The 15,590-nt window shown below is 39.9% G+C and overlaps 1 protein-coding gene across 2 annotated transcripts in view; it reads left to right on the forward strand.

The window, feature by feature from the left end:
- The first annotated feature begins 13 nt into the window (after positions 1–13).
- SMIM13 (small integral membrane protein 13) overlaps positions 14–15,590 on the forward strand; it is a 154,729-nt gene continuing 139,152 nt past the window's right edge. The window contains exons 1-2 of one of the 2 annotated variants that reach the window (XR_657301.2): positions 14–100; positions 10,094–10,383. Coding sequence is in view for 1 of the 2 variants with exons in the window: in XM_009273689.2 (XP_009271964.1) it covers positions 25–100; positions 10,094–10,287 (270 nt within the window). In the remaining variant the exon portion in view is untranslated. Of the gene's footprint in view, positions 101–10,093; positions 13,741–15,590 lie in introns of those variants that run through there. The other variant, XM_009273689.2, reaches the window with a different exon arrangement.

A 15,590-nucleotide genomic window follows, 5' to 3' on the forward strand; every position in this document is an offset into this window, starting at 1 on the left:
GGGGGGGCGGAGGCGGCCGGCGCTATGTGGCAGAGCATCGGGCTGACCTTGCTGGTGATCGTGGCCACCCTTGCCTGCGTGCTGCTCTTCATGCTGTGCGGTGAGTCCCGCCCGCTCCCCTCGGTGGGGGGGCGACGAGGTGCGGGAGGGCTGGCCTGGCTTCGGTGTGCAGTGCCTGTGTCCCCCACCCTCACACCCCCTCCGCTTTCTCAAGGTCTGGTGGTTCCTTTTTGCTGAGATTGACTGGAGGAAATGAAAGGGCACGATGCCCCGGGGTGTGGGGGAGGATGTGTGGTTCACAGCGCCCCCTTCTCTTCGTTTCCAAATAACTTTGAGCTTTGAAGTGCTTCCAGAGCTTAATTCGGTGACTAATCTGTAGCTGACAGCCTTTTTAGTGAATGGACTACTGAGCAGTCCCTCTGTGCAGCTTGTATGTGGGTCTGAAATGTCAGTGAATGGAAGAAGTGAACTTTCTACTGGTACTCCTCAGTTTTTGACATCTGTTTGCTAGAATAGATTGAGAGCAGCTCTTGGGAGGCTTTTTTCCTTATGTGGATCCAAGACTTGTATTGTTTTTTAATGCAAAGAGAAGGGTTATTTGAATGGGAGGCAGGACTTGCAGGTCTATTGGAGTTCTTGGAAGGAATCGGCAGTGTAGTGTGTGTAGGTGTTGTGATCAATATGCTGAACTTCGAGCTCTAAAAAAAAAAAACACCCCAAAAACCACCACTGCCAAACTTGAGCTATGCCATAGCCTGTGGTGAAAGGCTTGTGAGATAAAAAGCAAATGCCAATGCCAGGTGGACTTACAAGTGATTTTTGAAAACCAAAGGAGCAAAGTGAAGAGTCAGCTGACATTTAATACTAAAAAAAATTGTTAATTGTGGTTAAAATGGCAAAGCATTGTGGAAAGATTTTTGCAGTATCAAGGGACCGGATAATGGGAGGTGAAATCTAGTAGTAACTTGTATGGAGTAATGCACATAAAAAGTGTGAAATATGTGCGTGTATAATTTATGTGGGGAAATATAATGGCTTCAAGCTGAGCTGTTAGTATCCCAAAGAAAGGATTAGCTGAACTAACTGCAAGCATTTCTCCAAAATATCTGTTTAATGCTTTGCAGCAAGCCAATAAGCAAATCAAACATTAGGAGCTTAAAATAAAATAGAAAATGTTATTTTATTGCTACAGGAATCTACTGTGTGCCTGTCTCAAACAGTGTATTTTCTTATTAAAGTGTGTTACCTTATTTAAAAAAAAAATCCTTTTTTTTTTTTAAAGATAAGATGGTGAGCTCTATGTAATGATTTCTTCATGAAGAAATTCTAAATAGGTTAAATCTGTCTAGCCTGGAAAATAGATGACTGGAAGAAGGGTGATGGTTATAAAACTGAGTAGAATGAAAAAGGTGAACTGGGAATGGTTGTGAAATTTCATCATTATGGAGGAATTGGAGTACATAAAGTTAAATGATCAAGCAGCAGGCTTAAAACAAAGTTTTCTTTTATACAATGGGGAAATAAACTGCAAGCTCATTAACAGAATGTTTTGGATGCTGAAACTTTTATCATTTAAAGTACATGGACGAAAGGTCAACATCTCTAAGGTAATAGTGTTAATACCCGAGTATTAATACTCGGGTAAGGAAACTTCTGAAATAGAGATAACTGGGACTGCAAGGGTATATGAGGGTGTACCTTGTGTACTTTCCCTGGTCTTCTGCTCTTTTCCTCTGCATCCTGTACTGTCCATTGTTACAGACTAAATGGTGACTTAAGTGGATATTTATTCTGAGTGTGTTTTTAATTCAAGTTTCTATATGCTCATTAGGTGTTGTCTAGCCACTTTTAATCTTTTAGAAGATGAAACATGGTACTTACTAGGGTTTTTATGTTTTCAGAATATGCATATGAGATCTTTACTTACTTTCTTGCTGAAAGATTAAAATAATTTTAGAATAGAAGGAAAGGGACCTACAATGATCATCTAGCCCAACTGCCTGACCAATTCAGGGCTGACCAAAACATAAAGCATGTTATTAAGGGCGTTGTCCAAATGCCTCTTAAACACTGACAGGCTTGGGGCATCGACCACCTCTCTAGGAAGCCTGTTCCAGTGTTTTATCACCCTCTTAGTAAAGAAATGCTTCCTAATGTCCAGTCTAAACCTCCCCGATGCAGCTTTGAACCATTCCCACGTGTCCTATCACTGGATACCAGGGGGAAGAGCTCAGCACCTCCCTCTCCACTTCCCCTCCTCAGGAAGCTGTAGAGAGCAACGAGGTCACCCCTCGGCCTCCTCTTGTCCAAACTAGACAAGCCGAAAGTCCTCAGCTGCTCCTTATAAGACTTTCCTTCCAACTCTGTCACCAGCTTTGTTGCCCTCCTCTGGATGCATTTGAGTACCTTAACATCCTTCTTAAATTGTGGAGCCCAGAACTGCACGCAGTACTCAAGTTGAGGCTACACCAAATACAGCAGGATAATTCTGAGTTTGCAACATGCTGTTCAAAATTGGAAACCAGGATCATTTTCTCCAGGCCTTTCTGCTTTTGTCTGTATGTGACAAACAGAATTGAAACACTAAGGATCTCTAAGTTTGCCTGCTAACTTAAACATCTTTCTGGTGCTTTCTTGCTTGAAGAGAGCAACAGTAATTAATAAATGACTTTATTTTTAAGTGGCTTATAAATATTTAGCAGTTTGGAGTTCCGTATTGTACATTCAGTTTGTATTCATGGAATACTTTGCTTTGAATCCTTCATTGTATTTTACTTTCAACAGTATCAGAGTTTATAAAATGATTGCTAAAAGTCACCTAGATTTCAAAAGTACTGAACACAGGAAGCTGACACGTTCATTGTTTTGGGGGGGGGAAGGGGGGAATTTGAACTGTTACCCTGTTAGAAGTGACTCAATAGGATTTGATAATGATTTACAGTATTGGTAATGATTTTTTTTTCATAATACAGCATTTATTAGTTAATATTGGTACACTTCTAGTTCTTGTGCCATGATTATTAATGGAAAATATTCAAGGAAAACAGTGTCAAGACCACTACTAGAAAAAACTGAGTACAAGCTACTTCCAATTTAGTTGTTTATCTGTGCCAGCAATAGGCAGTTTCTTATCTACCTTCTTACCTACAGGTCTCTATTCTTTATAGCCTGTTAGACTCCCAGGGAGACCGAGTGCTATATGTGACAGGATATGAGTAAGCGTCAGCCAGTGAGACATACAAATTAATGGACAAACTTGACACAAGAATGGCTGGATATAAACTTAAGTAAGCTTAATCTAGTGATAAGAATATTTTACAGCCATCTGATGAGAGGTATTGAAACAGCATTATAAAAAGGACTTACGGGGTCAAGAGCCTAAAGAGCTGTGACTTGGATTTTGAGTGGCTTATAAAAGGACTTGTGGTGTGAATGCTTGCAGAGAACACTAGACCTAAATATCCAGGAGACATCCTAGGATTACGTGGATTTCTGCTGCTCATCACAAATATGATGTGATAAGTGCTATCAAAACTTAAATAATGGGGAAAAAAATCATTTTATCATTTTTCTAAAGTGAGAAGACAAAATTCAAAGCACAAAACTATCAGAAGTTATTTTGACCACTTCAGCCATGTGAAAAGCAAATGTTTATGCCTCAATTAGACATTTATGTCTATGAAAGTACTTTGAATACATGACCTGATTTCTTTTTCTTTTAAACATTTCTGGATGCTTGCAACTGCTACTTTCAATGTTAATCTGAATTTGTTAGGAAGCACGGAAGGCTTGCAGCTAGCAACATCTCTATTTGTAAACTGATCACATCTGACATAAAAACCATTGAGGGACTGTAGACATAGCAATTTTTCAGTTGCTCTTTTAAAAGTGGGACTAAGGTAACTTGCTTCCACTTTCTTATTCCTACCTTTTCTGATTTCCTTTCTCTGGTGTCTCTCTGGTGGTCTCATTGCTGCTTTTGTGTATTTCATCTTCCTCTGCAGATGGGAGGAATTCATGCATAGTCAAGGATATAGGATAAGAGAAAATACCGGCTAAGGTGAACTCTAGTACTGCTTACTGCTGTGTATTTGTTTTATTTTCCCAGTGTAGTAATGCATGAAGCCATGTGAAATTGCAGAAGTGCCTTCAGTGGAACAGATGGAAGCGTTCATCTCATTTGGCAAGAGAGGCTAATGAGATGTGGTTTGAGAGACATGACCTTAAAACAAAAATCATGTAACTCAAAGTGCTGAAACAAGTGTGTGGTTTGCTTCACAAGTCTGAATTCAGTTGCAGATGGGAAAACATTTGAGCTCTAAATTCTACCTGAATAACTGTTCTTTAATGCTTTGTTTAAACAATTTTGTAACTATCTTAAATGAGTGAATCTTGTAAAATACTTCAAAAGATGAGGAAAGTCATGCTTGATTAGACCAGTGATAAAGAGAAAATACCCTTTAATTGGAAGTTGAGTTTTGAAACTTATAAATGGGAGATCAGAAGAGAGTGAGTTTCCATGCGATCAGTCAGCAAGCAGCATGTGGTAGAGTGTTGCATTAAACGGGACCAGGTTCAAGGAGCTGTGCAGAACCAAGCACTGTATCACCTGATGTCTTCTGTTATTCCAGTATCAGAGTAGTGTGTGCTTCTGTGCTGGTTTTGGCTGGGGTAGAGTTAATTTTTTTCCATAGCAGCTAGTATGGGGCTATGTTTTGGATTTGTGCTGGAAACAGTGTTGATAATCCAGGGATGTTTTAGCTATTGCTGAGCAGTGCTTACACAGAGTCAAGGGCTTTTCCGTTCCTCACGCCACCCCACCAGTGAGTAGGTTGGGAGTACACAAGAAGTTGGGAAGGGACACGGCTGGGACAGCTGACCCCAGCTGACCAAAGGGATATCCCATGCCATATGACATCATGCTCAGCATATAAAGCTGGGGGAAGAAGAAGGAAGGGGGGGACGTTTGGAGTGATGGCGTTTGTCTTCCCAAGTCACCATTATGCATGATGGAGACCTGCTTTCCTGGAGATGGCTGAACACCTGCCTGCCCATGGGAAGTAGTGAATGAATTCCTTGTTTTGCTTTGTTTGCATGTGCGGCATTTGCTTTACCTATTAAATGGTCTTTATCTCAACCCATGAGTTTTCTCACTTTCACTCTTCTGATTCTCTCCCCCATCCCACCAGGGGGGTGTGAGCAAGCAGTTGTGTGGGGCTCAGTTGCTGGCTGGGGTTAAACCATGACAGCGTCCTTCAGTCTGATCTTCTCCATAGCAAAGCTATCCACTAGGGCAGTATCTTATCTACATCTTAGTTTAATACTGTGCTATTTTTGACTTGTCTGTGGTCACAGAAGAAATCTGACGCAGAGCTCAGAGCAGAGCAGAACCCTGTTCTCCCAGATCTCAGGTTAGCATCTAAAGCTCTGTTCTTCTCTTTTTTTTTTTTTTTTCCTTCAGCTAAAGCTGCTTAAGATTTTCTGTGATGGACACTTTAGCATTTGAATACAGGCAACATTCACCTTGGTAATAACCCAGTTCTAAATTAGTCTTCATGTGCTGGAGTAGTAGCATCCTATTTTCAAATCAGTAGGGACACAGAGGTAAAGTGATCTTGCAAGACTGCACAGGAAGTCTGTAGTAAGGTCAGAAATAGAAGCCAGATCTTCAGACTCTGTCTTGCACCGTTACCGCATCACCTTCCTTCCTATCTTGATTCCATTCGTATTTCACATAAGAAAAATCGTGTTGCTTTGCCCTAGCACTCCATATTAGCCCTGGGTTTTTTGTTTTGTTTGCTCTTCCTGATTCAAATGGAGGAGGAAAATGTGCTCCAATAAAGAAAACCCTCCCTGTGTTAGCTTTTGTGTACAAGCCAGTGTAAGGTGAATGAAATACATGGACCTGAGAGTTGTACCCCTCATCTTTTGAGGGGGAGTAATGTTGCAGTCAGATCACTTTGTTTCTTTCCCCTTTACAAAGAACTAAGAGGTGGTGTGGGAAATAACAGAAAAGGTAGCTTTAATGAAACAGTCAAATCATAAAAACTGTTTAACATTCTGATATTACATAGATGTTACATACATCTATGCGTGAGTCAGTAGAACAGGCTTTGACTAATGGTCTCATCTTCACAAACACATTGCATCATGATTTATAAGAGGAGTTGACATACTGATTGCACAGTGCCAAATGTGGCTTAAATGTCTTTGGATGGCACCTGGCTGTGGCATTTTAAGTGAGACAGTGGCTCACAGCTTTTAGTGAGTACTAAACGCTGCAGAGGCTGGGAGCTGCTCTTTTGCCTAAATGCAAAATACTGTCTGGTAGATGGGATTTCCCAACTCTCTCTGGATTCAGGTATCTGCTATGCCAAGAGCTGGAGCCCTGGCTTTGCATTGCGATGCTGTACTGTTGGACCCGTCCTACTTCTCAGAGAGGCAACTTCTTTCACTAATTAACATAGAAATATTATAGTCTGCATGTCATCACTGCTTGTTTGCTGAAGGTGTGTGTATTGTGGGTATGCTGTTTGACTTCCACAAGTTCAATCAAGCTAAGGATGATTTGAAAAGGTAAATCAAATGGCTAAAGAAAGTAAAGTAAGCACTGGAAGACTGATTCAAATCAAGTATGTTGTGTGCAGTGAAGTTGAACCAGTAGGAATTCTTTGAGAGTGGCTTGCCTGAACAAAGTGGAAGCATTTGAGATGCAAACCGGTGGTGTCAGTTACCTGTCCAGGAAGAGCTCTGCAGCAAAATAGTTGCAAAGCTAAACTAAGCTGCAAAGACAAGAATGCATGGAAATGCCCATTTTCCTTTTTTGTGTATTTTAAATTACTTTACAATTACTTTATCTTTTAAAATACACTATTATGTAACTTACAGTTCTTCAGTATGGCATGATGTCAGGTGTTACCATTTTGCAATGTTCTTAAGAGGCTGCGAAATTAATAGAAAATGCATCGTCTTCTGATTCAGAAGTAACTTGGTACTGTGAATCTGCCTCCAGGCTTTGTCTGTGTGTGTGTTTTTTGTTTAATGGTGTATTTAGTTGATATTGTTGCTGGAGAGAGTTTCTCTTACCCAGAATAACTTGTTCTTTAGTAGTCTGGTTATTTCCAAGGGAATTCTTACTTAAGGGTTTAGTAACAGTGAGGCGACAGGGAGTCTCAGCTGAAGAGGCAGTCTTAACTTGTTTCAGACGTGTGTTTATTTTGGGGATTATTTTTTTTTTCTTTTACTTTCCATCCAAGCTGGCACTGTAACTAGAGCAAGCAAAAGAAAAATCTTTCTGCTTTGATTACCTTATACCTAAATGTCTCTGGTGCAGGCTGGGAGATCTTGTGAGGTTTTGAAACTCTAGTTTTCAAGCCTGGTTACCATCCCACTATTATCATTGGCTAAGCCTGTTGTAATTTTCCTTTCAATGCACTGCATCATGGTTTGTTTCACCTGTCTATTATCATTGGTCTGGTTGTTTGTCCACTGTAACCAGTCTTGTTGGCTGATTATTTACACCAGTGTCTTGTTTGTTGTCTTGAGCTAGAGAGCTCTGAAGTCTGTTTATGGCACTCAGTGTTTTGGATACTCAGACCACTGTGCTCTAACTCAAACCAAACATTGAAAAAAAAAAAAAAATTAATGCTGCTTTTCTTGAGAGTGTCTGAGAATGAAGTGTAAATGTTCTTTCTTCCTCCTTTCCCCCAAATAGTAATTCTGTGTGTTAAGTGGCCTGTTTGCAGTGATAAAGTGGACCACATGCTTCCTCTATCTAGCCTAAGTTAAATACTCCTCCCTTAATGGGGTTTTTATTTATACCAAATATATTCAAGTCATGCTTCTGAAAGTGCCCTATAACTCTTTTTTGGGAAGGCGCTGAATATTTCTGGCTTCCCCCTTCCCCTCCCCCTGCTGGTGTTCTCTGGAAGTCATGTGTCTGTTTCACAGTAATTCATTTTACAGGTGTTTTAGGTAGGATTTTAAAGAAACTATCAAAAACCCAACCAAACAATTTGTGGCTGAGAGTTTTCCCATGCACACACAGATGCTTAAGTGGATTTAGTAGAATGTACCGCATGCTTTTCATGCACTACTAAGTCTAGTGTCCCAAATTTTGGCTCTGTCAACAAATTGGGGAATTGAAGACATGTTTAAATGGCTTGTAATATTCTGCTTAGGTCTCACTTTCTTGCAAGTTTCCTATATTCACTTGGAATATTTTATGCATTTTCTTTCCCATGTGGACTAGAAATGAGCATGGCTTTTGGAAATTTGATTACTTTTAATGATGTTTAGACCCATGAGAAGAATGGATTGATTTATGGTCTTCGGAATGCACAAAGCATTGAAGCTTCCAGAGATCTGAAATACCCCTCAATGGAAGCAACTTTCAAAGAGTTGCTACTTCAATTTTTTTACTTCTAGATCTGAAAGAAAAAAGATGCCAAACCCAGACATCTGCCATTGAGGTTTTTTCTAGGTGCAGGGTGATTTAAGGCATTTGTGGGACATCAGATTCAATTTAATCACAAGTCATTTAAAGATTTAGGTATTAATGGAAAAAGGAAATACTTGGCGTAGGCGTTAGGAATTAGATCATAAAAGGTTGTCATAGAAAAGCTTTCCTCCAACTGTCCTCAGCAGCAGAGAAGTTATGGTAATTAAAAGTCTGCAGGATTTGAAAAGTATTCCAGGAGGAAGGGGAAGGGTGGGATCTCTTTTTGTCCTAAGCGATGGCCTGCTTGTATTGGCATGACTCTGATTACAGAAGAGGAAGAAAAATAGTGGTGCTGTGGTTACACAAGTGCCACTTGTTAGTATTTCTTCCCCTTCCTAATACACCCCTGTTGTCCATGCTCAGAAGTCTGTTTCTGCTGACAGCTGTGTAACTGGGAGGATGGGTTTCCCTAGCTCTGTAAAATAGGGCTCTTCGTATTTGCATAGGTCAGCAGTATAGGCTTGAATAGCTAGCAAGACCTTCTGAACAGAGAATGGGAGTATTAATTTATAGCTCTATGCAAGACAGATTGTTTCTGGTGTTGCAAACGATGCTTATATAGCACATGTTTTCAAATAGCTGTTTAAATTTTATGCTGCTTAACTGTGTTTTTCACAGACAAGTTACATTCCTATTTTATGGATGATGAAACTTGACTGGTTAGCTAGAGGGAAAGGGGTATCACTAGTTCTCAGCTGGGTAAAACTCCAGTCTCTCTTGACCTGAATGCTTAGATAAGGGAGACCTTTTAAAAGGAAGATTCTGGTTTAGGTTTAGACATTTATATCTGCTTTTTTAAGTTCCTCAGTTACCTGTTATAGAAACACTTGAGGAGCTGGATCTTAAATGTTTTTCAAGACATATCCTAAAAATGTGACCGTCTCAACTCTTTACTTGCATAGTTTTGGGACCCAGAGCATTTTAGCAGTGGAGCAGAACACAAATTTGCCAGAGAATGTTAATTTTACTTTAATGGGATTTGGGCATGGTGAGGGAACACCCTGAATTTAGGGGATGTGGTCTTTTAGGGAACATGATAAGGAAGACCTTGTGCATTTCAGAAGAGTATTTATTATAAAACATGGTATTAATTTCAAGATCTCCACAAGTGCGTTTAATAGCAATTATGTAATGCAGCTTTTAAAATGTGATTTTCAGAATGATGTGTTTGCTGAGTGAGGGTAGGAACCCTAGTGCTACCTTTTTATAGTGCCGGTGTAATGAATCCTGACTCCTTGTTTTAGGTATAACCACAGAAATTCCTTTTCTCCTGACAGTTAAGACCCTCATCTGTGCAATGGTGATCACCCACCTACTGCTTGCTGTGGCAGTACAATTTGGAGTGTGTAGGTCCTTGCCTGGAGCTTAAATGTTTGCTTCTGGATGAGGACGAACTTTATCAAGTCGAGTTGGTATTTATAGGACTGTAGAAAGGAGTGGATGTGTTGTGGAAGGGTGTTGGGGTTGAGAGTTGGCAATTAGGGGATGGGAGATGATCAAATTTTTTCTCACTTTTCTAGTATACTTTGCCTGAGAGCTGACTATGAATTTCTATGAAGTAACTAAGCAGTACCTTTTTTCTTTCTCCTGCAGGCTGGTACGTGGTCTGGCAATTGTTTTTGTCTAAATTCAAATTCCTGAGAGAATTGATAGGTGATACAGGGTCCCAACAGGGAGACAACGAGCCTTCAGAGGCTGAAGCTGAACAGGAGACTCCGCCCTCGCCGCAGAGAGGTAGACAGAAATCTGCTCGACAGCGAAGGGCACCTACAGAAGACACAACTTAAAGTACTCCATTGAACTTCTGACTAACTGTGAATGGTTAAGCACCTCTGCACTGTGTTGTTCAGTGGTTTGATCTTGCTGAAAAGCTGACTTAAGAGGTAATATTAATACCTGTGGACCTTTACTTCTGAACTACTAATGTATCCTACTTCGGTAGAGGTTCAGGGGGTGCTTCAGCAGCAAGTCATAGAATACTGGAAGAAAGGAGGGGTGGAGAGAAATCTCCATCAGAAAAATGCTGAGCTGCTGTTGCTCCTATCTCTGCACACAGATTAAAAACAGGTCCTGGACCATAGGCTTAGCCTTTGCATTAGTCTGAACATAGTAAACATTTCAGATTTGAAATGGTTTCTAAATTATTTTTTCTTTACAGCACTGTAACTACATATAGTGAAATTTAAGTTTTATTTCCTTAGCTATGTATGAATATATATTTTTTTCTTCAACCTTGAGAATACATGTGAACTTGAAAAATGGTTGAAAGAATATCCTGCTTTAGAAAGTATTCTAAAGTGAGATTTTAGTTATGTTCTTATATATAAAAAGTATAAATGAAATATGAAAAATCAATATTAGATGCACATGATTTGGAGGTTTTTATTATCTCCTTGGAAAAAAAAAAAGGCAGAAAAAGGAATCGGGAGGTAAGACCTGTTTTCTTGGTTTAGACATAAGAAGGGTTGCAGGTTAAACAGTCCTGCTAGGTTTCTGTATGTTTCTCCTGAACCTTTTACTCTAAGTCCAACTTGTGTTGGAGAGGGGAAGGTGCCTAGGTTATGTACTCGCTGTTCAGTATTCTGAAGTGTCATCTGTGGTTTTTGGATACTAAGCACTTCTCTAGTTCACTTTGTACACCTTCACGTCAGGTATATGATACCTGACATAGCTTCTTTCCTGGAACCAGTTAAGGCATTCTGACCAATTTGGTAGACGTCACTGTAACACTTGATAGTGTTATAGCAATGAATTTGGTACCTCATGTTTGGTGGAGGACTTACTGATTTTTACCAGTAATAAGCAGTTGCTCCTGTTTTCTTTGAGTTGTACAGCTATTTTGACATTGCATTTCAAAATTAAGAGTTCTGCTTCTGTTTATCTAGCAACTCTGAAGATTGATGCATGAGATCTTTGGAAAGAGGAGGAACATGCATGTACCACCTCTGATGTGTGTATATGAGAGAGAACTACCTATGTGTCTTGTCATGAACAACTTCAGTTTTCTCTCAAAGCTTGGATATGTGTGTGGTTTGGATCGTTGTTCCCTGTATAAAAACTGTTGAACAGGACTACAAAATTGGTCTTGTACTTTGAGCTATTAAGAAGTTTAAACCTATGACTTCCAAACTTGTGGTTTGGTTCATTTATATGGCTAAAAGCGGCAACATTTAGCTTTTTTGTCAAGTAGGCCTACATCTGGGAAAACAGCACTCTTCTAGTGCCTTTATGTTTTAATTTGTCATCTGTGAATATTGTTCAAAAGCTAAGGAAAGCATTTGCTTCATAAAACGATTTGGATGTTTCAGTATTAAAATATATAAGATCAGACCTGACCTTCCTTTTAGACTCCAGAGTCTTCGTTTTGTTTACTAGCGTGTACGTATAAGCATGCTTTGTATTACAGGGTTACATTTTCAAGCATGATTAGGCAGTGCTGTGCACATATCCTTTAAACACACATAGCAATATTGATAGTCTCCTTCCTCTATCCTGTCTGTTGGCAAGGGAATGCCTAATGATGGGGTTTTTTTAATCAGTAAAATCCCATTTATTCAAACTGAGCAAAAACAATCAGATTCTATTCCCTGCTGCTTTCAGCTGTTTGCCTTGCAAAACTTAATGTCACAATATTCTTGTGTCTGTATGTCTTTTCACATGATGAGACTTTCAGTTTAGCAGTGCTAACCAAATACTGGTACATTTTTCTTAAGAAACGTCTTTAGCGTCTTTGTCTTAAGCTTTGCTAATATAGGCTTACAAATAAAAATTTTTTTTGTACTGGTGTAGGATATTGACACTCCACTGCATTTCACTTTTACCTAGACTTTAGTGCACAGAAGATGGCAAAAGGCTGATGCTTATAGTATCTCGGCTGAGATAAGTAACAGTTAACTCAGTCTCTCCTTCTAGTAGCTATGAAGAAATGTGAAGTTACAGCAATACACATAGCTAGTCAGGGTAGCTCTAAAGGTGCGAGAATCAAGACTCTGCAGCCAGTTAACGAAGGAAAAATCCATGCGGGTTTGAATGCTGATGCTGATCAAATATGCAATGTTTGGAACCTCTGGGTAGCTCATCCGCTCTAGCCAAACAACTTCCTTCTCCCTTCCTTGCTGTATGTAGCTGTACATTTCACTCCCCAAAGTTATTTTCAGTCTTTTTTTTTTTAAAACAGCTGATGCTATGTTTTTAATGTTGCTGTGACATAGCTGCCAATAATGCTGTCTGCCTAGTGTATAACTTTAATGATCTTATTAGTAGCAGGCCAAAGGCTTATATTATGTGGTTTGGAAGAATTTTGGAACGCTGATGTCTTCTGTCAATGAATAGTTTTTCCTGAAGGAGTCCATAGTAAAATCTTTGTACAGGGCACTTCACGCAAACCTGTAAAAGCGAAGCTATACGTGCGAAAGCATACTTGTGATAAGACCTGGGTTGTGATTGCTGGCAGTCCAATATACTCAGGTCTTTGAATATTTTTACCAATGTACTTCTGAGATGGTGCTGGCAGGTAAGCACTTAACTTTGAATGGACCCACTCAAGTCTAAAACCTTATGAAGGCAACAGGTTACACAGCTGGTCTTGTTTTGTTTAGTAGGATCTATTTTTAAAATTGTTTATTGCCTTATTGGTGCAGCCATTCTCTTGAATGTATTTTGGGTTATTTTAAATATAGTCATATCACCTTTGTTGCAGGGGCTGTGTAACTTTGAATAAGCAGTAATTACCTATGTTGTATGTGACAGTTAATTGAAAACAGTTACTGCAATGAAGGCTGGAACAAACAGCGTAGACTGGTGGAAAAAAATACAAAAGCTATTGCTAAAATTTGAGGAGTGTAAACAATTTTGTTCATGCTGAATTGCATAATTCAGACCTGTTAGGGAGCCACTAAGGTTATTATCGTGGTGATTTAATGTTTGCCCGTGAGGCTAATTCTATGCAGTTCATCCACTAAGCACTGCTGCTGTAGCTATTTGCAGTAATTGCCATATACTGTGCTGCAATTTGAGCAACTTGCTGCTTAATATCAGGTTTTACACTGAACTAGACCTGTGTATGCACTTCTGTTTTGTTTGGAAATGACCGCCATAAAGAATGTGTTCAGTGTGGTCATTTGCTTCTTCAGTGTTACGATACTGTACCTAAAGCTTCTGTGGTTGTCTCTTTTCATCGTTAACTGTTCTTTTAACTGCACAGATGAAAAATAAAGTAACCAGACTTGATATGAATATTTGACCTGAGTGGTTTTCTGGCTTTTTTTGGAATGGGATTTTGCCTGTAGAACAAGACTTCTCGTTTGAGTGTGCAACGCTACAAAAGATGACTTGTCAGAAGTCACATTCTAGCTGGTGTAATACTTCATCTTAAAAAACAGGTTAGTGTGTATCTTGTAGAGCAGTAGTTATTAAAGGTGGTTTTTCTGCCTTATCCTTGAAAGTTGTTGTTTCATCTTAGCAATTCAAAGAAACCAAACCAAAACAAACCCAACAATAATCAAACCACTTCCTCCCTCCTTTGTCCTTGATACTTTTAAGGTTGGTTGTAGACTGTATAGTTTTTCTAAAAGTAATTATGTTGGTAAAGCAGGAAGTTCTAGTTTGGAAATGAAGAGAAGGAGAAGGAAATGAGAATGTGCTTCATCCCTGATTGCTTCTGTAAGTAAAATGCATAAATTGAATCCTGGGACCTCTTATTGAAAAATAAGAGATTAAAAGAAGACTTTTTGGGGGAAAAAAAAAGAGAAAATCTCTTTAATCTTGAGAGAATGAGCTGTTTTGCTATTGTCCTACTCTTCTCACTTGTAAAAAACGGGCTACTAACGGAGTACCATAAAATGCCATGGCATTGCGTAACTTGAGCACTTGGGTCTTTTGACTTCAAAAAGTTTGAGTTGTATGTCGCGGGGTATGTTTGGGGGGTTAATGTAAGTGGGAATGATCGGTGATCGGCTACCAGTGTCAGATGCTTGTAAAACATATACTTGCTTTTCTGCTTCGGTACTGATCCCAAAGAAACGCTTCATGGTCTGTTCCAGTGGAACGAATAAAGGTGCCATTGTAGAACTCTGCTCTGCCCCACATTCCACCAAAGGCTGTTTTAACTGATACTGCTCCTTCCCCATGGGCACTTGTGTGTTGTCCTCAGGGTTCTCCTGTGGCCTTGATCCTAGACAGTGAAAATACACAACCTGTGTAAAACACAAGTGGTGTTTCACCTTGCTTGTAGTACTTACATGAAGATTTTTTTATGTGGTATTAGACTGGAAGTTGGCAGTGTAAATATGCTGGGTTTTATATTAAACCTTAAGGACATGTATATTAGCTATGTTCTTCACGTAGATCAGAAGCTCTTATGTTTTGAGTGTCTCTGTTATCCCTGTGGGTGTTTATAATCAGTAAAGCATTGTCACTGAAAGCTGGGTAGAATGGAGACTTTTCCACACTGCTTCGTAGACTGCCTGTGTAAAAGGGAAGAGGTGGGTTTGTATCTGGTGTAGGGCTTATGGTGACGTGTAGCAATGTTGGACTCTGCTTCAGGCGAAAGGAATGGCAAGATGGACCTGTGGGTGGACAGAGCGGCATCATGGAGTGAACAGCAGAACTAACCAGCGCTAATGTTTGAGAGCTCCTGGGTTGTAAAGTCACCTTCGGAGGAGGTACCGCTATGGAAGGCTGGGGCTAGGAGCCCTCGTTCACCAGTGGAGCTCTGAACCATTCAGAAGGCAAACACCCTGGTTTTTACAAATGGCAACACTGAGATGAGATACATCTTATGCTTTATTTTCCTCTATTTCTATTCACAGAGCTTTTCAGCTTCCACCATGGAAAACGGGTAACACAAATGTTCCTTTAACTTTGGTAGCAGAGAGACCCTAATATCTGGGGGAGGGTGGGACAGGGCATAACGCGGTCACTTCGGGGTCATTGTCAGAGTATTGCAGACATACCGTTTGTGGTGTACCTCCCTCTGCTAGCATGCTTTGTGTGTGCTGCCACAGGGCCTCGTCCTGAATGCTGGCAGTATACTTGAAAGGATAAGATGGTGTGCATCCTGTATCAGGGAGCTGTGGCCTGAGAGGTACTT

The sequence above is a fragment of the Aptenodytes forsteri genome, unplaced genomic scaffold, assembly GCF_000699145.1.
Source record: "Aptenodytes forsteri isolate BGI_AS27 unplaced genomic scaffold, ASM69914v1 Scaffold63, whole genome shotgun sequence".
Classification (NCBI taxonomy): domain Eukaryota; kingdom Metazoa; phylum Chordata; class Aves; order Sphenisciformes; family Spheniscidae; genus Aptenodytes; species Aptenodytes forsteri.